Raw genomic sequence first — 23428 nt, 5'->3', positions numbered from 1 at the left:
GAGCTGTGCAACTTTCAATCTCTGAATATTTCCCTAAATTTTAAAGAACTTTTCAAGTGCATTAGAAGCTCTTGTCATTACTGAAGGCATTTGGGAGTCTGGTAAGGAAATCTCTCTGAAATGATGACCCAACGGGTCATGGGTTGTCTAGTATCTTCTAATATTATATGGTCAACAGAAAGTCTTAGACAAAATGACTGTTAGAATTAACTATCTTGCCTTTATCATAGTGGATTTGCATTCTGCTCATTTTCCTGCAATCTCCTACTTCAGCCTGGTGAGGCTTATCAAATGGCAACTTAGAATGTCTTTATTTTGTGTAAAAGCTTCCTGTTCACTAAAGGGAAGTAAACGGGATCTTGTGATCATTGTCTCAAAATGTATTGTGTTCCTCATCTTAATAAATTTTAAAGTAACCCTATAATGTAGCTGGTACTGTTTCATAATAGACTTTGTATATGTTGGTTAATTAAATAGTAGAGTGCCCATGGCCATCTACTTTCATTATAGAGATTACATTTGGAAAAAAAAAAACCTTCCTAATTCTCAGGTTTACTCCTCAACCACTATGGAACAGTAACTCTATATCCTGTTTAATAAATTGCTTCTTAATTTCCTTCCATTCATTTTTTAAAATTTAGAATCCAGTTACAGGACTACTTTCTGCCAGCACAGAACAAAAGGATGCTTGGGTGCGAGATAATATATACAGCATTTTGGCTGTCTGGGGCCTAGGGATGGCCTACAGGAAGAATGCAGACCGTGATGAAGATAAAGCCAAAGCATATGAATTAGAACAGGTAGACCTTTGATTGCTACTACACTTATTTCCTTATACAGTATGTGAAATACTCTGCCAACAAAAGTATGTATAGTCAAGGCCATGGTTTTCCCAGTTGCAATGTACGGCTGTGAAAGTTGAGACCTTTGAACTATGGTGCTGGAGAAGAATCTTGTGAATTCCCTGGACTGCAAGGCGATCAAACCGGTCAGTCCTAGAGGAGATCAACCCTGACTGCTCTTTAGAAGGCCAGATCCTGAAGTTGAAACTCGAGTACTTTGGTCACCTAATGAGAAGGAAGGACTCACTGGAGAAGAGCCTAATGCTGGGAAAGATTGAGGGCAATAGAAAAAGGGGACGACAGAGAATGAGGTGGCTGGATGGAGTCACTGAAGCAGTAGGCGTGAGCATAAATGGACTCCAGAAGATGGTAGAGGACAGGAAGGCCTGGAGGAACGTTGTCCATGGGGTCGCGATGGGTTGGACACGACTTTGCAACTAACAACAACAAAAAATGTCACCAGTGCTTTTCTAAGAATGTGCCCTTTATTTTAAATATATCACAGAATCTGTTATTTTGGGAGTAATGTTAAAATTTGAGAAGATAAAGATAAACATGGATTTTTGAATAAGAACAACTTTCTTTTAAAGCTTTTGGCATGCCATCTTTTTTTAATTATATGATATCTTGATTAATTTATAACCACATAAATTGACAGCATATCTTTAATATTGTAATATGTCAAAATGTTATCTAAGACAGGGCTCCTCAACCCCCGGGCCATGGCCCACTACCGGGCCATGGTCTTTTCGGAATTGGGCTGCATGAGTGGCTGCACACGAGTGGCTGCACACGAGCAGCTCAACTTGCAGGAATGGCGGTTGAGTGGGCACTTGGTGTGCGTACTGCAAGTTCGTGTGTGCTGGCCCACCACTTGCTGGGCTGCCAAGCTGCAAAGATTGGGGACCACTGATCTAGGACAAATGTTTTCTTAAATACTGGAAGAGTTTTAAAACACTGTATATAAATGCATAGATCTAGATATTCAATTTTTGTATGAACATTGATCATTAGTTATACCGTAGGTATACCTTCTAAAAATTAAATTGGATAGTAATGGTTTTTCTTTTTCTTTTACTTCCATAGAATGTTGTGAAACTAATGCGGGGGCTCTTACAGTGTATGATGAGACAGGTAAAAATCAACACAAATCTTTATTAACTTAATGTATAAGTGATAGCATAACATCTAAGTGACTGTGAGTTTTGGTATAAAGAAGAACACTATTTAGTAGCCCTGGCATCCCACTAAGATTGTGGAAAAAAGCTGAATTTTGACAGTGTGATTTCCCTTCCTCCTCTTTTTGGAATGGGAAAGAGTTATAATCAATATATTAAGTTTCTGTAATATATCTGTTTATAGTATTACTTTAAATGGTCACAAGGTTCCCCTCCCTCCCAAAAAATCTGACCAAAAGTTTCAATTCCAGCTGGGGTATGTCAACTATAAACATACAATTTATAGATTATGTAAGTAAATAACAAAGTATGCTTTCTTAGCTACAGTAAATACTCAGCTCCATCCAGTCACCTCGAATTAAGGGACTACAAGGTCATAAAAATATAAGATAGATAGATAGACAGATGAAAATGGGGAATGAAGCCTTGCTTATTTTTAGATTGAAGTTAGTTGCTTAGGTAGTTCATTTTTTTCTTTAAGTAAAACTCCATTTTGTTTACATTGATAAGAACACGATGATGGATTGGTTTAGCAATTGTATCAACTCAGGTTTTTTTTCCATAATATTTTAGCAATTGTATCAACTCAGGTTTTTTTCCATAATATTTTAAGTATGATGTATTGGCTGCATTTAGAGTAATTTATATCCCTGTTTAGCAGCTGAGAATTAAGAATATTACCTAACTCTGCTAATTCCAAATATTGTATTTTTGCTAGTTATCCCAATGTGATGTAATATATATTTAATTACACAGTGATGGATTTCCCAGTTAAGCTTTCAGTTGTTGTTTTTTTTTTTTAAAAAATACCAAGGTATTACTGTTGCAGTAATATGCTGCCACACTAGAGTGAATGATTCCATTGAAAAGTAATCTGCTTGACTTCCGGTTCCAGTTCGCAGCGTCTCTAGTCGCATGGGGAGACTTGTCTCCTCTTCAGCTAGTTTTCCCTCTGCCGATAGACCCTTATGCGACTCGAAAGTCACCCTGGAGGGTGCGACTTCTGTCGAGGAGGCTTTGCTTGGCTGTAGAAGAGCGGCGGCTCCTCCAGCTGTCCGAGCTATCTCTGAGGGCCGAAGGAGAAGATCGGCCAATAAAATGGCTGATCAACCTGCCGCTTCAAACCACAAGTCAAAGAACATCTAAGCTGTAAGAACCCCCGTGGTGAATTCGGGTGAGACTTTTCCTTGCTACTCTCTCTACTCTATTTTGTTTTTTGTGCCTGTAAGAGCCTTGTTGGAATTATTTCCCTGGCTTCAAAAAGCAGCTTCTACATGTTTGGGAAGAAAGGCGTTGTATAAAAATAGAACAACATTTTAAAAACTATATTTTATTTCCATATTTTGGGGGGCACAGAATTTTTTTTTTTCTCTTTCTAAGAACTGTACTATCATCTTATACTGGAAGATTATTTCTTTTTTCACATTATACTTTACAAGATAGAAAAAAGGAAATGGTGTCTGGAAAAGATCTTTTTTTAACCTACTGAGGACATCTAGTGGTGAAAACCTAATACTGCAACTTCTGGACACTCTTTGAAGATGGAATAGAACTGACTTTCAAATTATTTTTGAAGAGAAAAGATAAGCTGTGCAGCTGTGAGAATTGTGGGGGTGGACACTGCCTAACTTTTATTAAATATAGCCTCCACAAAAAAGAAAAAAGAGACTCTTTAATTACTATCAAAATAGAGAAACCTCAGTTACAGTTAAACTGTAAACTTATATTGGAAAAGATTTATGAGGCTACTGCAGAAATATGTGCTACAATGAAAGAGTTTACTACAGAATTAAGATCCAGAAATTTCACTTCAAACATTCAAACTGATGTCCAGACTACATCTGACTATTCTATAAATCAAAACATACTACAAGAGGAATCAACAGAGATCAAAGTGGAACTTATTCTATCTTATAAACTTTCCATCTGTAACTTTGAGGAACAGAAGAAGCAAAGACTGAGATTTAAAACTACAAAGCAACGAAGCTTTAAAGATGAGAGAAATAGATGCCTAATGCAGAGGATGGGATTCCTATCCTTTCAAAGACCATTGCAACCAACAAAAATAGATCTACTGGCTGAAAGGGAAGCTTGGTTATGGAAACCTGCCTGGCACAGAAAAAAAGCCAGAATCAGACTTAAAAGAGAACTTTAAAAATGTGTAATGGATTAAAAGGCAATGTTGGATTTATGGACTGTTTTAAGGATTAAGATTTAGACTTATAAGTAAGAAAAAATATATATAGGAGGGTGATTATTAGAATAGATATTTTAAATAGATTAAGAATGTACCTTTTGAAATAATAGATTTATTTTTATGAAAATTATTATGTATTGGAATTGAAAAAATGTTGACTTTTTAGATTTGGATGGTTTTAATAATTAACTGAGTGTTTTAAATTAGTAAGATGACCTTTCTGTATGATAACATAGATATGATAAGGCATGCTAATCAATTGGACGAAATTTGAATTTTGTTTAATGAATTGAAATGATTTAAGGTTTAACATTATTTTGTTATCTTAAAGAGATAGATCGATTGTGGGATTATATATGTATAGGGCAGATTATTTTTTTATTTTAATTAGGATATCTATTGTAAAGTGGAAGAAGAAATAAATGAGATTGGTGATAAAATGAAGGATGTGAGAGATTAAGAATTAGAATATATCTGAAGGGATACCTGAATTGATAACTTGTTGATTTAAAGTTAAATTTGATTATGGTAATTGTAAACTGACAAAGTTTCAAAACAGGTTTAGCAGTAATAGAAATTTAAATTAGAAATGGAATATTTTAAACGTATTATGCTATTTGAGGGAAATAGAGAAGGGACAGTGAATGTATTGAGTTGAGTTGTTTATATATGTTTTCACTTTTGAATTTTTGATTACCCAAACACCATGGTGTGTCCTGAGTACCTTTTCTTAAGAATTAAAAAACCAATAAAATGTGTTTAAAAAAAAAGTAACCTGCTCAATTAAATTTGGTTTTGATAAATGTTTTAAATGAGAATGAGAAAGAGTCAGTTTGGTGTAGTGGTTTAGGTACCAGGATAGAAATGGGGAGACCATAACTTTTAATCTTGCCTTTAGCATAAAGACAGCTGTTGACCTTATTTAGTAAGTTATTAAATTTATCTGCCTTTGAGCAAGTCACTTTCTGCCAACCCTAGAAAGAAGGCAGTAGCAAACCATTCCGGAAATTTAGCCAAAAACTCTGCAAGGACTAGTCCAGGCACTTACTAAGAGTCAGAATTGATTCAAAGATGTACATACAATATTTTATTAAAGTTTTGTTGATTAAAGCTCCTGAAATTAAACTGTGTGAAAATTTGGATCTTGAGACAAAATCATAATTATGAAAGTTTATGCTTCAAAAATTGATTTTGGAATGTTGCCTGATTTCATTAGGTAGATAAAGTTGAAAAGTTCAAGCACACTCAGAGTACCAAGGATTGCCTGCATGCCAAATATAACACGGCCACTTGTGGAACAGTAGTTGCAGATGATAAGTGGGGGCATCTACAAGTAGATGCTACTTCCCTTTATCTTCTTTTCCTGGCTCAGATGACAGCATCAGGTAAGCTATGTCATAATAAAAGTGACCTTTGGAATCTTCTGAGAAGAGTTCAATGTTGTCATAATCAGCTAGCTGTAAAAAAAAATAACTTCAATATTCGACTTATTGTTTTTGCCATATTCAATAAGGTGTGGATAAGTTACTATTCATGCTTCTAATACAGTGGTTCTCAACCTTTTTAATGCCGCGACCCCCCCAACCGGTCGTAAGTCGAGGACTACTCAACTGGTGCAGCACCATTTGCAGAATGGGACTTTTGGTGGGCTCAGCAGGGCAGAGACAGCCTGGACAATTCCTATTGGCTTTTGAAAGCCAATAGAATTAGACTCTATTCAAGAGAGTCTATTCTATTGGCTTTCAAAAGCCAATAGAATAAAAGGGAGTAGCACAGCTAAGGAAAAGGGGGAAAAAATGGCGGACTGCGTTGTTTGGCGACCCCCGTGAAATGGTCGTTCGACCCGAAATGGGGTCCTGACCCACAGATTGAGAACCACTGTTCTAATAGCTGTCTAAAATTCTTAATCTTCCTCATCCTTGAGAAGGTCATATATTATGTTTTGTTTTCTAAAATATTTTAACTGGGTTTAAGTATGAATTGTAAACAGATTGTTTTGCAAAGGATTGTATTTTAAGGAAAGCACCTATATGCCCATGCTTCTTTTAAAATTTGTTCCTGTGAGAAATTTCCTATAAGAATGATAAATGAATAGAATAAAAACACATAGTTCATTTTATTGCATGTGATTTATGTTAAAAGTCTTATTAATGGTTCTTTCTTAATCAGGATTGCGTATTATTTTCACACTTGATGAAGTGACCTTTATACAGAATCTTGTATTTTACATTGAGGCTGCCTATAAAGTTGCTGTAAGTATTTTCATGGCATTCCAAATTGAGTATGTATCATTTGAAATCATTTGAAATCTCCCTGTCAAAAAAATTCTTCTAAGTTAATAATGATAGTCATCTCCTTATCCTGTTTAACCTCTCCACTTGGAGAGTTCTTAGCTACTTGGGTTTATCAAAAACTGATCATGCCAGACAAATCTTATTGCATTCTTTGACAAGGAGACAAAATTAATGGATCAGAGGAATGCTGTGCATATCATTTATTTAGACTTCAGTAAAGCATTTGATAAAGTAGACCACAAGTACTACTAAATAAGATAGAAAAATGTGGGTTAGACAGCATCACCACCATTTGTAATTGGCTGACCAACCGCACTCATCGTGTAGTCCTCAATGGAACTGCCTCTACATGGAGGGAAGTATACAGTAGAGTATCCCAAAGCTCTGTTTTAGGCCCAGTACTCTTCAACATTTCATCAATGATTTTGATGAGGGGATAGATGGGGAACTCTTTAAATTTGCAAATGACACCAGGAATAGCCAACAACACTCCAGAAGGTAAGCTTAAGATACAGAAGGCTATTGACAGACTTGAACATTGGGCGCTATCTAACAAAATGAAATTCAATGGTGAAAAAAGTAAGGTGCTACATTTAGGCAAGAAAAACCAAACACACAGGTACAGTAGAGGTGGTACCTCGCTCAATCATAGTAACTGTGAGAGGGATCTTGGAGTCCTAGTGGACAGTCACTTAAATATGAGCCAGCAGTGTGTTGCAGCTGCCAAAAAAGCCAACACAGTGCTAGGCTGCATTAACAGGGATAGAATCAAGATCATGTGAAGTGTTAATAGCACTTTATAATGGCTTGGTAAGGCCACACTTGGAATACTGCATCCAGTTTTGGTCACCATAATGTAAAAAGATGTTGAGACTCTAGAAAGAGTGCAGAGAAGAGCAACAAAGATGATTAGGGGACTGGAGGCTAAAACATATAAAGAACGGTTGCTGGAATTGGGTATGTCTAGTTTAATAAAGAGAAGGACAAGGGGTGACATGATAGCAGTGTTCCAATATCTCAGGGGTTGCCACAAAGAAGAGGGGGTCAAGCTATTCTCCAAACCACCTGAAGGTAAGATAAGAAACAACGGATGGAAATTAATCAAAAAAAGAAGTAACCTAGAACTAAGGAGAAATTTCCTGACAGTTAGAACAATTAATCAGTGGAATAACTTGCCTCCAGAAGCTGTGAATGCAACACTGGAAGTTTTTAAGAAGAAATTGGACAACCATTTGTCTGAAATGGTGTAGGGTCTCCTGCCTAAGGAGGGGGTTGAACTAGAAGACCTCCAAGGTCCTTTCCAACTCTGTTATTCTATTCTATTTATCCTATCCTATCCTATCCTATCCTATTTAATACATCTCTTTAGCCCAGCTCTAGGAAAATAAAAAGGAACATGTTCTGGGTCCTATTGTCCAAATCCCAGAAATGCAGAATATCACAAATCTTGTTCCAATTCTGGAATACAAGGGATGAACTATGAACTATGCAGTCTTGCATGTATGGAGGGCTTTAAATCTTAATTTCCTTCTCAAACCAAAATGCCACAATCAGAAAATTCCAAATAAAATCCATATAGTCAGCCTTGCTAAACCAATCCTTATAACCTTCCTAAATAAGCTCCTCCCATGTTTATTGTGAAGAGCTTGATTGAAAAGAGAGAATCTGAGCAGCCCTGATTCTGCTTCCATCTATTTTTTTCCTTTCCTTTCTTTTTTCCTTAATTTTTTCTTTTTTCAGAATATTTATCCTAAGGTTAATGGAATGTGGGGAGCCAATGTCTTTGAGGAGACATATTTTTCATCTGCTCCTCATGCAAATGCCCATGTACATAATTTTGAACTAGAACCTATAAAATGACAATTTTCAGATTGATTGGTTGGCAGCTCCATATTGTTCATAACAATCTATTACAGTTTCTGCATATTTTTGGATCTGTGTTTTTAAAATGCCCTTGCTCTTTTTCTCTTGTTTTGTTTCAGGATTATGGCATGTGGGAACGTGGTGATAAGACAAATCAGGGCATTCCTGAGTTGAATGCAAGCTCTGTTGGAATGGCAAAAGTAGGAATGTTTCTGTTTTTTTATAAATAGATCAGAAATAATCACAGCTACTTGTGAGTTGATTGAAACTTAAAGAACTATACCTATAGACTTGAATTTAACAAAGCTTATTTCTGAATATTCACATGTTTATTTCTATTTTGAAATAAAAAATACTGTAGTAACTGATAGATTTGTTATTGATTTGATAAGGATCTTGATTAATTTTCTGGCTGTGAAAGTAAAATATATGCAAACAAGCCAGTGGATAAGGATCAACTGAGGTTTTTGGGATAGGGAAATCAACAAACTGGATTTTGCACATCTTTAGTGGCAGGATCAAAGTTCCAAGATGTATAGAAGTATTACTAACCATAGATCCTCTTGCAACTGACTGAAGGGATTGTAATTCATATTTCTGATCAAGCACAATTTAATGAGGATACTTGTGCTAATATACCTCAGTATAAACTGGCTTGTTTTTATGAAAGCTGATATTTTCACTATATGGCAGTTGTGTTAGTACATATCAACCAGGGCCAATATAAAGATACTAAATTGAGTCACCTTGAAGAAAACAAGATCATTTCTAGATCCACCTGTTTTTGTGAAATTTTTGTTTTTAAAATTAATATTTAAAAATTTATACTTAAAATTAAGTATTGGAAAACACTTAATATGACAAAGCATTAAAACTTGTTTCACAGTACACAATCCTGTGGATGAAGTCTTTTGTATTAATACAGCTGAGTTGATTGCAAGACTTGTGCAACTGCTTTGGAAATTGGTTCTGATGGTCATTATTCTGATTGCATTAATGATTTGAAAATAAATGCTTTAAACTCATGCCTGCTAGCCACAAAATACCTCTTTTGGAATGCTTAGCACTGCCTTAATACTTAATTATTTTAATAGTTTGTACATACACTATTTAATATCTGGTTGCATCCCTATGCTCACTTACGTGGGAGAAATTCATGAAATTATACATACACACACACATACACACATACATACATACATATTCAAAAAACTAAAACACAGATCACTGAGACCAAACAATTTATTTAAAAACTTAGCTTTTGTCAGCGTCTGCTGACATTGTCAGAGTTCTAGCCAGGATTGAGAATCACGTTCTTATAGTCTCTGTAACACCAATCGTTTGGCTAACAAGCATGTTACTGGTCTATTCTGCTCCTGCCCTCCCTTGGTTAAGCGGTGAGATGACGGCAGAACATACATTCCACATGGGCAGGGCGCGAGGAGAGGAGCAGGGCGCCGAAATTCAACGAGTGCGACGGAAACAACAACAGAGCAATTAACCACGGGAGGGTGGGAGCTGAATAGATGGGTAACACACTCGTTAGCCAAACGATTGGCGTTACAGAGACTATAAGAACGTGATTCTCAATCCTGGCTGGAACTCTGACAGTCAGCACATGCTGACGAAAGTTAAGTTTTTAAATAAATTCTTTGGTCTCGGTGATCTGTGTTTTAGTTTTTTTAATATGAATATACCCGAGACTTGTATCTTCAAAACTATTTTAGACATACATACATACATACATACATACATACATACATACATACATACATTGACTCCCTTTGAGTCAATCGTGACTTCTGACAACTGCCTGGACCAATCTCTAAAATTTTCTTGGTAAGGTTCTTCAGAAATGCTTTGCCATTCAGAAATGCTTTACTTTGCATCATTGATCTCATTTGTCTGTAAAGATACAGGGTCTCCTCAAGGAGGGGGTTGGACTAGAAGACCTCAAAGTCTCTTCCAACTCTATTATTCTATGTTCTATGTTCACTGCTTCTTTCCTAGTGCTGAGAGAGAATGAGTGACCCAATGCTATCTAGCTTCGTACTAAAGCGGGAATAGAACTCACAGTCTCTCAGTTTCTAGCCTATTGACTTAACCACTACACCAAGCAGGCTCATGGATACTCTGCATATGAGTTAAATCTCCTTTTCTAGTAATAAGAATTGACATATGTTTTTCTGAAGGCTGCTTTGGAAGCAATTGATGAGCTGGACCTGTTTGGAGCTGGAGGAGGACATAAGTCAGTCATTCATGTACTCCCAGATGAAGTTGAACATTGTCAGGTAAATCTGAATCTTTTTCATTGGGATATCCAAGAAGCTGTAACAAAGCCCTTTAAAGCTCTTAACCAAACAATATATGTGAAGTCAAGGGAAGTGGGGGGGTGGGAGGCAAAGAGAGAAAGATGAATTTTCTTTCATTTATTCTGAAATGTTTATATTCTTCAATCTTCTCCTTCCATACTTGAAAGCAGCATCTGGTAAGTGACTTGAAGGATTAATTATAATCAGTTTTACATAATCTATCTCCCAGATCTATTACCAGTTTCTCTTTTTAAGAACTGATTTTAACAAACTCAGAGCTTGGGAAAGGGGAAAACAACCCAAGAAGTTTTTGAAACTCTGAAAAATATGATCATAAAAGTCCACTTCAGCACAATACCAATGAAAATGAAAAACAAATCCAAGAAGAAACCAGCGTTGTTGCACAAAGATCTCTCTGATAAACTGAAAGACAAAAAGGATAAGTACAAACAATGGAAAGAGGGACATATAACTAAGGCAGAACATCAGCAAATAGCCAGAATCTGCCAAGATGAAGTCTCAGGAAAGCAAAGGTTCAAAATGAACAAAGACTTGTAACAAAAGTCAAAGATAATAAAAAGTTTTTTTCAACATATAAATAACAAGAAAAAAGTCTAGGAAACAGTTGGTCCACTAAAGAGGGAAGATGGCAAGGAAGTAACGGGGAGCAAAGAGAAAGCAGAACTGCTTAACTCATTCTTTGCATCTGTCTTCACACAAAAAGAAACTATAGCCCAACCTATCAAAAACATAACTGTAAAAGACAGATTAGAAATAAAAATTAAAATAAGCAAGAAAATGGTAAGAACACTTGTTCTCTTGATAAATAAACTTGATAAATATAAATCACCAGAACCTGATGGATTACATCCCAGATTTCTAAAGGAACTGGCAGATGTCATCTCAGAAACATTGTACCATATCTTTCAAAAATCCTGGAGGACTGAGGAACTACCAGAGGATTGGAAAAGAGCTGATGTGGTTCCCATGTTCAAAAAAGGGGGAATAAACAGATGCTGGAAACTACAGATCAATCAGCCTAAGATCAATACCTGGAAAGTACTGGAAAAAATAATACAAAAACCAAATCTATGAATATCTAGAAACAAATAAAATTATAACTAGAAGCCAGCACTGGTTTGTTAAAAACAGATCATGCCAAACCAATCTTATTTCATTCTTTGATAAAGTGACTAAATTAGTCGACCAGCGAAATACTGTGGACATAGTATACTTAAACTTCAGTAAGGCATTTGACAAAGTAAACCACAACCTACTTCATGGTAAGCTAGAAAACAGTGAGATAGATAGCATCACCACCTGATGGATTTGTAACTGGCTGACAAATCATACTCAACAAGTAGTCCTTAATGATACTACATTTATATTGAGGGAAGTAAGGTTTCTTCTTAGGCCCAGTACTCTTCAATATCTTCATAAATGATTTAGATGAGGGAATAGTAGGGGAACTCATCGAATTTGTAGATGATACTAAGCTGGCAGGAATAGCCAATACCCTAGCCTAAATGATTGAGTCAAGATCCAAATGGTTCTCGACAGTCTTGAACATTGGGCCCTATTTAACAAAATGAAATTTAATGTAGAGAAAACTAAAGTCTTATACCTAGGCAAGAAAAACCCAAGGTACACGTATAGATTAGGTGAAACCTGGCTTAATAGCAGTAACTAGGAGAGGGATCTTGGAGTCCTAGTGGACAATCTATTAAATATGAGCTAGCAGTGTGTGGCAGCAGCCAAAAAAGCCAATTAACAGAGGGATCGAATAAAGACCACGTGAGGTACTAGTACCACTCTAAGTAAGACTTAGTAAGACCACACCTAGAATACTACATTCAGTTTTGGTCACCACACAATAAAAAAAAAATGTTGAGACTCTAGAAAGAGTGCGGAGAAGAGCAACAAAGGAGCCTGGAGGCTAAAACATATGAAGAACAGTTACAAGAACTGGGCATGGCTAGTCTAGTGAAGAGAAGGACCAGGGGTGACGTGGCAGTGTTCCAATATTTGATGGGTTGTTATAGAGAAGAGGGGGACAACCTATTTCCCAAAGCATCTGACGACCAGACAAGGAACAATGGATGGATAGTGATCAAGGAGAGATTTAAGCTAGAAATAAGGACAAATTTTCTGACAGTGAGAACTATCAACCAATGGAACAGCTTGAGTTCAGAAGTTACAGGTTCTTCATCACTGGAGGCTTTCAAGAAGTGACTGGATAACCACTTCTCAGAAATAGTATAAGATCTCCTGCTTGAGCAGGGAGTTGAATTAGATGACCTATAAGGTCCCTTCCAACTCTGTTATTCTATTCTATGGAATGCATAGGTAATTGAATTAAGTTCCTGATGATCATGGTTTTCAGTCGATTAATAACGGTCCTATGCTGTTGCTAGAAGAATCAGGCATGGATGTATTGGAGGACAATTTCTTGGAGACTGTCTTGTTAATAACAATTTAGAATCCAAACTAGTACTATTTCTACATCTGATAATATACTTTGGAATGAAACTAATGTTTTTTTTTAATCTTTGTTTTTTCTTGTTTTTCAATGCTGCTTATGTATGTCCTGCTCAGTCTATTCTATACTCCATGTTACCAAGGGCATCCACATCAAAGGAGATTGATGCTGGCCTTTTGTCCATTATTTCTTATCCAGCCTTTGCCATAGAAGATATGAACATTGTTAATGCAACGAAAAATGAAATTATCACCAAGTTGCAAGTAGGTCCTTAATTTTGGCTTAAAATAAATCTTGGATTAATTTCTTTTTGAGTAATATGTTCAGCCTTGCTTGTTACCAAAGGATAAGCAATATGATTAAGAATAGTATTATTCTATATAAAACCATTCCTGCATCATAAACACTTTATATCTTTACAGGGGCGTTATGGCTGCTGTCGTTTCCTCCGAGATGGCTATAAAACACCAAGAGAGGTTGGGTTGCTGAAACTTTCTAAGCTTTACAATTTTATAAATAACAATGTTATGTCATTTTTACATAGACTGTGCCTAGCTTCCGAATAAACATTAAACATTGGAATATTATAAGATATTAGTACAGATGTATACATTATGATATTTAACAACAAATTAGCAGGGTCAAATAAACAGGAACAAAAGATCCCATTTTAAAATTTCAATACCATTGTTGATAGTTGTCTTCTTGAAACTAGGATTGAATGAAAGTTAGGCTTCCCGGAGAAGTGGGTCACAGCTCCTTTCTCATTCAAGGAGTTTGACTTCTTACTCGAGCAACAAAGGACAATACTGAGAAATGGCACTAAATCTGTTGCCAGTTGCTTAGTAAAATCATAAAAATTCCAGAACTGTCTAGAGTGCTATAATGCTAAACAATCACATTGTAATCAGCAGATTATAATTTATGTCCAATATTTTTTCATGTGTTTCTGTAGTGTTCACCCTCTATGCCAAAAATTCCAATACAACAGAGTTCAGCTGCTTTGCACTGAAATGTACTGAATAAAAGAATTCTTAATTCTGTTTGATGAAGCCATTGTAAATGGGTGTCCATGTGGGTTCTGGAATAAACTGAATTGTAATTTATTTTATATTTTCCTGAAATGCTATGTTCAAAATTAGGGGAATCAAGCAAATCCATATTTGCAAGTCCAGTGATTATTTTTGACCTGATTTCATTTCATTTTTTGTTGGATCTTGGGTGCTTTGAATTTTTATGATTAAGCCATTGATCTTTCCAGCCTATTTTGTAGTTGTCCCCTGAGATGTGCAACTTCAATAATATGATTTTGAGGCAATCTTATATATTTCTAATAAATAATTTTAGTCAGTTTTATGACATGGAGTTAGTGTGTTAATCATTTATCTTATGTGCTATTTACCATCCTGAGTCTTGTGAATGGTTGGTATAAAAATGTTAAAGAACTAAATATATTTAGAACTTTAATATGAGAAAAGCATGGAAAATTTAACCATGAAATATTTGAGCCATGCAGTTTCACTAATTTAATTAAGATTAATTTAGATTCATACTAGGATAGAGATGCCAAATGAAAAGTGCCAAATGGCATCTAGACAAAAATGTGAATTGGATCATAACTTTTAGCATGTCTAGCTTTTAAAATATTTATAATGTATGAGCCTGTTCATAATCAACAGCGCAGAATTACCATTTCCATTCCTCCAGTGTTCCAGAAGATGATTTTCTAGCTTTTCCAGAGCTTTGCCCTTAGCCATCCAAACTTACTTCCAGGAGTTGAGAGCAGCTTTAGGAAAGGGGAATGACAGAGAGATGGGGATAATATCAGAATAGTAGAGGAAATCACAGAGGCCACTGAGTCCTTTCCCCTTCTCAGTGCAAGTATTCAAATTGAGGCAGCTTGGTCCCCTCACACAGCCCAATTCCAAATATGCCACGGCCTGGTAGTGGGCTGCGGCCTGGGGGTTGGGGACCTCTGCTGTAGGTAAACATAAAGTAGCTGTTTTTTTAACATTGATTCAGAATTGCCTGCCTCTGACTTAAAGCTGTTATTGTAAGGTCTCGCCTCAGCTATTCCTCATGAAAGTAGAACTCTTGAAGCAGGCAGCATTTCAAAAGGATCTTTTATTGAGAGAAAGTGATTGCAGAGAAGATAGGCAGGACCTAAAGTTCCCACGCGGAAGATTAAACCCCATTGTTCAAAACCCCTCCCAGCTGCCTAGTCCATGGAGAGCCAATTCAGAGATACGAAGGTGTTGTGGGAACTCCAAGTCGAGAAGGTGATAACAAGTTTTTCTCAGACACCGCGAACTTGGTTCTCCGGGGATGAGACAAAGCAGATGGCCCCAGGCGCATTCCTCCTCCCCCCAGTTCCCAGGAAGATACATCAAAGCAAAAGAGAACAACACAAAATGGATACATCATAGAAAAGCCCCGAGGTCCCCCCTCCCTCCAGAATGGCAGTGTCCCAGTAGGGATCTATGGGGACCTGACAGTTATTCTCTATCTTGTACTTCAGAGCAATAGGGAACAGACGAGGGATGGTAGCAAGTAACACAAAATACATCACAATGTTGTACTGGAAACTCTACTCCTGGCACATTTCCATGAGACATAGCAAAACTTGCATTATGATGTCACAATGGACATGTTATCATTTTGAAATGGCCACAGCTAGCTGCCATTCTTCTGAGAACAGGTTTTGACCCACGTTATTTGATGAATACTGTCATATCTTCCCTTCAGCCTTTTCATTTCAAAGCTAAACATTCCTTCAATCTCTTTTCTTAGTACCTATGTTTCTGATCATTTATATCCGGCATGTCAAACAGGAAAGATACCAAATGATTGGCTAAAATCAACCTTTGTGACAATCCCCCAAAAAATAAATGCAAAGAAGTGTACCAAATACACAATAAGCTTAATGAGTCATGCCCTGAAAATATTCCTGAGAATAATTCACACAAGAATATATAACAAAATTGAAGAGCGTCTAGGTAACACACAATTTGGTTTCAGAAACAATCTTGGTACATGAGATGTGCTGTTCAGCATACAGGTTCTTGTACAGCGTTGTAGAGATGTCAGTCACAGTGTTTACATGTGCTTCATTGATTTCGAAAAAGCTTTTGATAAAATAAGACACAGCAAACTATTAGAAATCCTGAAACAAGGGGTACTAGATGACAAAGACATCCAAATCATAAAGAATCTGTATTGGCATCAGGTAGCAAATGTGAGACTAGGCCAAAAATACTCAGCTGATGCAGAAATAAGAAGAGGGGTCAGACAAGGATGTATTCTGTCTCCACTGTTGTTCAATATCTACTCTGAATCAATCTTCAATGAGGCATTGGAGAACATCGAGTAAACGGTGTTTGGATCAACAACTGAAGATATGCTGATGATATAGTTCTGCTTGCCAGTAAGCATGAAGACCTTCAGCTCCTCATCAACAGAGTCACAGAAATATCTGAAAAATATGGCTTGAAGCTTAACGCTTCAAAAACCAAGATCATGGTTGTCAGTAAACAACCCATTAATTTACCACCAATAAATTCAGAAGGAATACCACTAGAAAAAGTTGAAAGGATCACACACCTCGGTTCCAATTTACATGAAAGCTGGGACATGACCATTGAAGTAAAGACAAGGATAGAAAAAGCTTGAACAGCATTCTTAAAAATGAAAAAGGTCTTCTGCAGTCACGACATAAGCCTAAAACTGAAAATCAGGCTTGTCAGATGCTATATTTTTCCTATCCTGCTCTATGGAGTAGCGAGTTGATCTCTGACAGAAGGCCACCTGAAGAGACTAGAAGCATTTGAAATGTGGATTTACAGGCGGCTGTTACATATAAACTGGGTTGACAAGATCAGAAATGAGGAGGTGATAAGCCACCTGGGAAAGCCAAGGGAAATCATCAAAACAATTAAAAATGAAAATTAGAATATTTTGGACATGTGATGCGACACCCAGAAAAATATGGCATACTCCATTTAATCCTCCAGGGAAAGATTGAAGGCAAAGAAGGTCCAGGCAGAAGAAGAACATCATGGCTTCAAAATCTAAGGGACTGGTTTGGACAAAACTCAGAAGCACTTTTTTGTGCGGCGGCTGATAAAAACAGGATCACCAACATGATTGCCAACATCCGATAACGGATATGGCACAAGAAGAAGAAGAAGATGTCAAACTGCCGGCCCACTGAAGATGTCAAACTGCCGGCATCATACTGAAATAGCGCCCACCCCATTGCCAGCAATGGGAAAAAGTCACGATACGTCGCGCAACGTCATGTGACGTCGCGAGTTTAACATGCCGGATTTATATTCTTCATGAACAACAGGTATATTGATTCTTTTCTCTTCCTTTTATTTTTGATGCATCCCGTTTATCTTGTTTATTTCCTATACTCAAGAGTGCTAGGATATAATCATTAACTTAAAGTAATGCAGAATAGGTTCCACACAGCAGCACTTTCACTTCCTTCTAACGTGAGATATGCGTTGCAGGATTTTTATTTCCAATCTCCACAGGATTAAATTGAAAGCCCTCTTGATCAGGCTCACTATGCACTGAAATAAAGTTTGTTATTCCTTATAAGATGCAGCCTATTCTATGCCAGCTGAAATTCATTGGATAGTTGAGACCATGTTCCTAGAAATCAAATCTGTCCTATTGACACAATTCATTTGCAGGATTATTTTTCTCTCACACATATTATTCTTTCTCTTTCCAAACGTCTTGGAATTAGAGGGATAGATGACAAAGCCTCCAGAATTCTCAGTTTCTTGGTGTTTTTTAAGGCTTGATTACTTTACATATAAATGGGTGAAAATTTAATCAGGCAAAACTCCTTGGGATCTTGGAAATCGATAGGATGTTAATATTAATAGTGGCAGAATATTTTCTGCAATAAAGTGAAATGGTAACAATAAACTATGTAATTAATGTATTTCTAGGATCCAAACAGATTACATTATGATCCTGCTGAACTCAAGTTATTTGAGAACATAGAATGTGAATGGCCTGTATTCTGGACATATTTTTTAATTGATGGAGTGTTCAATGATGACAGAATTCAGGTAGGTAAAATAAAACATTTTGGATCAACTTTTTCTGGATGAAGGGATAGTGGAAGGATGGGCTCTAAAGTGCATGTGCATATGCACATGCACAGACACACATAGAGACATACACCATTTCTACCCCATACATCTGCACACACTATATGCTGGAAAAGAGTTGATTTAGGTGGTCTAATCTATAAAAAAAAATCAAAGAGAAATCCCCTGTAAGTGAAAAAATCCTAACACATCAGGTAGCAGAAACTTCAATCTCAACTTTTGCCCTGAGTTTCTAAATGCAGCAAGCATAAATATCACCTTTTTCTTAACTCTAAAATGCTTTTTACCTGGTTGCAAAGCCAGGCCCTTTGCTCTCTTAAATTTGTTCTCTGGCTCAACATTGGTGAGGACTTATAAAGTCAAAGCAACAACAGGTCAACATTCTCACTATTAGAATGTTCAGGAGAATAAGGTTGTTTCTGTACTGTTTAGTTTTTTTCCCCCTTTTATTTGAACACAGTTCTTTATTTATTGGATTATATGTCTGACTATCTCACCATTTTCTTTTCCTTTTGTTCACTTTGTTTTCCTTTTGTCTCCTAGAAATAGGAGCCTGCATGGTAAAAGTATTATTTTGTATTTACCAGGTGCAGGAATACAGAGAAGCTTTGGAAGGGATCCTTATTAGAAAAAAGAATGGAATTCTTCTGATGCCAGAACTGTATGCAGTTCCTTCAGATAAGGTCTTCCTCCCAAATTGCCTTAATCTGTAAATAATTCGCTTGTGACATAACATCTCTTCCTTGATTTGTAGATAGATTACTGTATACATAATCTCTCTATAAATCTGATCCAATTTACCTAGTGAATTTTTGTGGATGTTACAGAGATGAAACTCCACTGCAGTTTGTGGCTTCGAATTATTTTGCTATCAGTATAAGTGTTTCTTCTCCCATACTGAATTTGAGCCTGAATATCATATGCTCTCTATAAAATTGGAAAAAAAAATAAATCTGTGGATAAATTAACATTTCCATAGATGGGCTAGTGTATTTTACCTTATACCAAATAACTTTTACATGTTGTTTCTTTGTTCATTTATTGCAAGCAAAGATTATAGTCTTGAAGAATATTTTAAAAGTACTTGTCAATAGAGAGTTTGCTGTAAACATAGTCTAAAACCTGTTTGCAATTGCCAAATAAACTCTTGCTAAAAGAGAAAAAGCTTTCTAGATTTTATTCACTGAGAATCTACAAGTTGTGAATAAATTCACATGAACCAGTGCTCATTCACTGTTTGGTTTTCCAGGTGAGTGAAGAGTATGAAAATCCTCACACAGTGGATCGTGTTCCAGCAGGGAAACTTCCTCATCTTTGGGGCCAGTCATTATATATTCTTTCTGCCCTCCTAGCAGAGGTACGTCCTCTTTTATACAATTTGTGTGGGTTTTTTTGTTGTTGTTGCAAAGATCCTTTTCATTCTATATCTTTTCCAACACTTTTTCCCCTTTTGTCCTTACCTCTTTTTAGGCATGTCTGCAAGTGAGCCAAAATGGCAGGCATGACCACCACTGGATATCCCACTCTTTTCTTCACGCATAGAATGTTCACATGTGCCATTTTGCCCCCCTTTGCAGAGACCTCTGCTCCTTCAGCAGGCTAGAATATTTATATAAGTTGGAATTGCTTGTTGAGGTCTTTTGAAAATAGACCAAAGGCCTTATCCATTAAACTGAGAATTGTACATAGTTTACTGATATAGTTCTTAATGAATTTATATATTTCTGAAGTTCCCATACTAGTTGTTAAAGAACATTATTATCACCACTGAAATCTGCCTCATTTCTTCCTTTCTTTCATTTTAGGGATTTTTGGCTATGGGTGAGATTGATCCATTAAATAGAAGGTTTTCAACAGCTTTTAAGCCTGATGTGGTTGTTCAAGGTTGGTGATTATTCGTGTGAAATTTTTAACTCTGTAGAGAAAAGTGGAGAAGGAAACAAAATAACGTAATAGAAGGCTATCACTTCTACCCATGAGGTGTTATAACATATGTATAGAAGGGTAGTGGCAACTAACAAGACATGTCACTAAGTCTCAGGTGAGACAAGTGCTTAGACAAGTGCTGCTGCAGTTCAGCTATCAAAATGTGTGACAATTACACTTTCCTAGTTATCGCACTCCCTGTTTCTGTTGATTCTTCATGGCATCCACACATCGAGTTAATTGTTCCTTTTAGTAGATATTTCACAGCATTGTGAATGCAGGTATTTCTCGACTTATGACCATAGTTGAGCCCAAAATTTCTGTTGTTATTTAAGTGAACTTTGCCCTATTTTATGACCTTTCTTGCCACAGTTGTTAAGTGAACCAGTGCAGTTGATAAGTTAGTAACCTGATTGTTAAGTGAATCTGGCTGCTTCATTGACTTTGCTTATCAGAAGGTTGCAAAAGGTGATCACATGACCCAGTATGCTGCAACAATCATAATTATCAACCAGTTGCCAAGTATCTGAATTTTGATCATATGATCATGGGGATGCTGTAAAGGTAACTTTGAAAAACAGTCATAAGTCACTTTTTTCAGTGCCGTTATAACTTTGAACGGTCACTAAATGAACTGTTGTAGGTCGAAGACTACGTGTAATGTAAAAGATCATTATTCAGAATGATGTTGTATTTCTACATATACTTACTGTGTTATGCAGTCTAAACTGCTTTTGACATTGAAGCAAGGAAACTGAGAAACCTGGATAAGCAGAACTTTTGGATACCATCACAATTTCTGTCGCTCTTTTGGGAAAAATATAGAAAGAAAAATGTGGAATTCTTTCATAGGAACATATATTCCCTAAACCGTAGCAGTGAATGAAACTATATTTTTAAGGAAATTCATTTTTATCAAATACAAAAACATTCGTAAAGAGTCATGGTCAACTTACTTTGATCATAGTTTAAAATATATTTTTAGCAATTTCATGTCACCTTGTTCCAAGAATCACTTCATTGTAACTCAAATGGTAGTTTAAGTCATCAGCAGAAATAAATTTTGAAATGCTTTAAATTAAGCTGGGGTCAGAGCAGTTTCTTAATACTAATTATGAAATTCAATCACATTATGTTGTACCTTCCCAAATCCCCAAGTCAGCAAATCCATACGTATAGCAATTAATCATAGTCATTAATAATATTTAAAATATAGGTTGAACCTAAGTTGTTCAGAAATGCCTATTATTTAGATCTTTTTTACATATTGGGGAAAATATTTAGAAATATTTAGAATATTTAGACTTATAAAGTCAATAAAGCAATGCCTTTGCTTTATTGACTTTATAAGAATTCTGGATTGAAGCTGCAGAGGATAAGGACAAAAATGGGTATCAATCTGATAAAAAAAATGGCCACTAGTTGTAACTAGTTCAGTTATAAAATGGCTTCACAAAGATTCAGAAAAAAGCGTTTCAGACCTTGTACAAACTGCTGTTCATTAAAGTAACCTGATCTCTCACAGATTTAAACATAGGATTGAAGGAAGGTATTGCTCCTTTAAAAATTATTATAGTTTTAATGAGAGAATTCCTTGTAGTAACACCAACAGCTTGTTTTCAGGCTTGTACAAAAGTCAGAAAAAAATTAGACTGTTTTGATGCATAGCAGAGTCAGGGTTATAGGACCAAGATATAGTCACAACCACTCAGTCACAACTTTTCCTATTTGTATGCTGACACACAGATAAAAGGAGCAGGGCTTCACTCAGTTGTGCAATGGAACTGCCATCTGGGGACTTTTTAAACCCACTTCTCCAGATGTTTCTATTGCATCATTTTTAATACCTATGTATTCCAAAATTTTGGAAAAGGTGTATAGGATTGTGCTTTGTGAAGCCCCTCTCCTTGAAACATTAAAGCAGCTGAATTCTTGGATCTTTACACAACTTTGCCAAAAGATATCCCTGACTGTCTGTGCCTGCAGGTGTCTACTTGCATTGCTGGCTGTGCTAGAAGTGATGTTATCTGGGTACGCAAATGCTTGTGTAAAGAATCAGGGAATATTTACAGTAGCTAACATTGAGAAAGGATGCTGTCTCTATTCTAATATGCTTTATAATAAGACCATTTGGAATGCTTAGTACAAACCTAGTAAAGTGTCATTCTAATAGGCAATCATTTCCATTTATTTGTACTAGTCCAACGCTAGTCCAGTGAAAAAGTCTTATTTTTTTTACTGAAGATCCTCTTTGATTATGCTCTATTCACAGAAAAATAAAAGTAATTGTCATCTTTGATTGTGGTTCTTCATTTTGTTTTTGAATAGTAAACGTTCTAGCAGAAACAGATGAAATTAAGAAACTATTACGACATCATGGAATTAATGTACAAAGCATTGCTGACCTGAGTCCCACCAGAGTGCAGCCATCTCGGATTCTGAGTAATCTTTATGCTAAGCTTGGTAGGTGCTATTAAAAAAACAACTGAGTAATTATATTGGACTTTTCCAGCATTGCGCCACTGAGACATTTTTAATAAATTTTAATTATTGTTTTTCAGTAAGCTATTTTAAAAAATACTGACAGATAGTATTGGTTTATAAAGTGCAGTTTTTATATAAGAAGCACAATTGCATGTTTTTAGGACTTCAAAACTGAATTGTACTCTTATATTAAAGGAATTGTTGCATTACCTGTGACAACAAATGTGTTTCTTTTGTATTGTTATAAAAAGCAGGATTCACCCATCTTGTTAAGCTATGATATGGTTTGTCTGATTTTGGATTGGCACCAATGGTGGGGAAAGGGTGGTCAAACAAGTTTCAGAATGACAAAAGAGGCAGTGTGGCATGGCAATGCAAGGCCCACCTCTTTTCTAAATGCATTGTGATGTCTCTTCTGATCCAATACCTGGATGTTGCTTTATTATTCTTACAAAAGTAGCAACTTCTATGGCTTCCGCTGTTACATTGTATATTTAACAAATTATTAAAGCGTGCCATGGCTTAACACAAAAATGACCTTCCTGTAGGGTAGATGTCAAGCACTCTTTTATGGCCCCCAAGGCACTTTTGAAATGCATAGGGAAAACATTGTCAGACTGGTTTCTTTTCAGGATTGGAATGTAGTTAAGACACAACTGGGTTGCCTTAACTTCTTAGCACTTACAAAAAATTGTCTATTTTAACCCAAACTGACTGGAAGTCT

At 36.2% G+C, this 23428-nt stretch overlaps 1 protein-coding gene across 12 annotated transcripts in view; it reads left to right on the top strand.

The window, feature by feature from the left end:
- The window catches only part of LOC120318111 (phosphorylase b kinase regulatory subunit alpha, liver isoform-like), a 175501-nt gene that overhangs the window by 28117 nt on the left and 123956 nt on the right, over positions 1-23428 (top strand). For 10 of the 12 annotated variants that reach the window (XR_005559414.1, XR_005559416.1, XR_005559413.1 and 7 more), the window contains exons 3-15: positions 642-800; positions 1929-1976; positions 5434-5602; positions 6387-6469; positions 8494-8574; positions 10567-10665; positions 13282-13428; positions 13588-13641; positions 18130-18252; positions 18882-18977; positions 19544-19651; positions 20100-20178; positions 22549-22683. Coding sequence is in view for 8 of the 12 variants with exons in the window: in XM_039365391.1 (XP_039221325.1) it covers positions 642-800; positions 1929-1976; positions 5434-5602; positions 6387-6469; positions 8494-8574; positions 10567-10665; positions 13282-13428; positions 13588-13641; positions 18130-18252; positions 18882-18977; positions 19544-19651; positions 20100-20178; positions 22549-22683 (1381 nt within the window). In the remaining 4 variants the exon portion in view is untranslated. Of the gene's footprint in view, positions 1-641; positions 801-1928; positions 1977-2915; positions 3170-5433; positions 5603-6386; positions 6470-8493; positions 8575-10566; positions 10666-13281; positions 13429-13587; positions 13642-18129; positions 18253-18881; positions 18978-19543; positions 19652-20099; positions 20179-22548; positions 22684-23428 lie in introns of those variants that run through there. The other 2 variants (XM_039365392.1, XM_039365393.1) reach the window with 2 other exon arrangements.

This window comes from Crotalus tigris, unplaced genomic scaffold, assembly GCF_016545835.1.
Source record: "Crotalus tigris isolate CLP2741 ecotype Arizona unplaced genomic scaffold, ASM1654583v1 scf7180000020065.321141, whole genome shotgun sequence".
Taxonomy (NCBI): domain Eukaryota; kingdom Metazoa; phylum Chordata; class Lepidosauria; order Squamata; family Viperidae; genus Crotalus; species Crotalus tigris.
The sequence above is the reverse complement of the archived record's forward strand: the minus strand, read 5'-3'. Positions and strand labels throughout refer to the sequence as shown.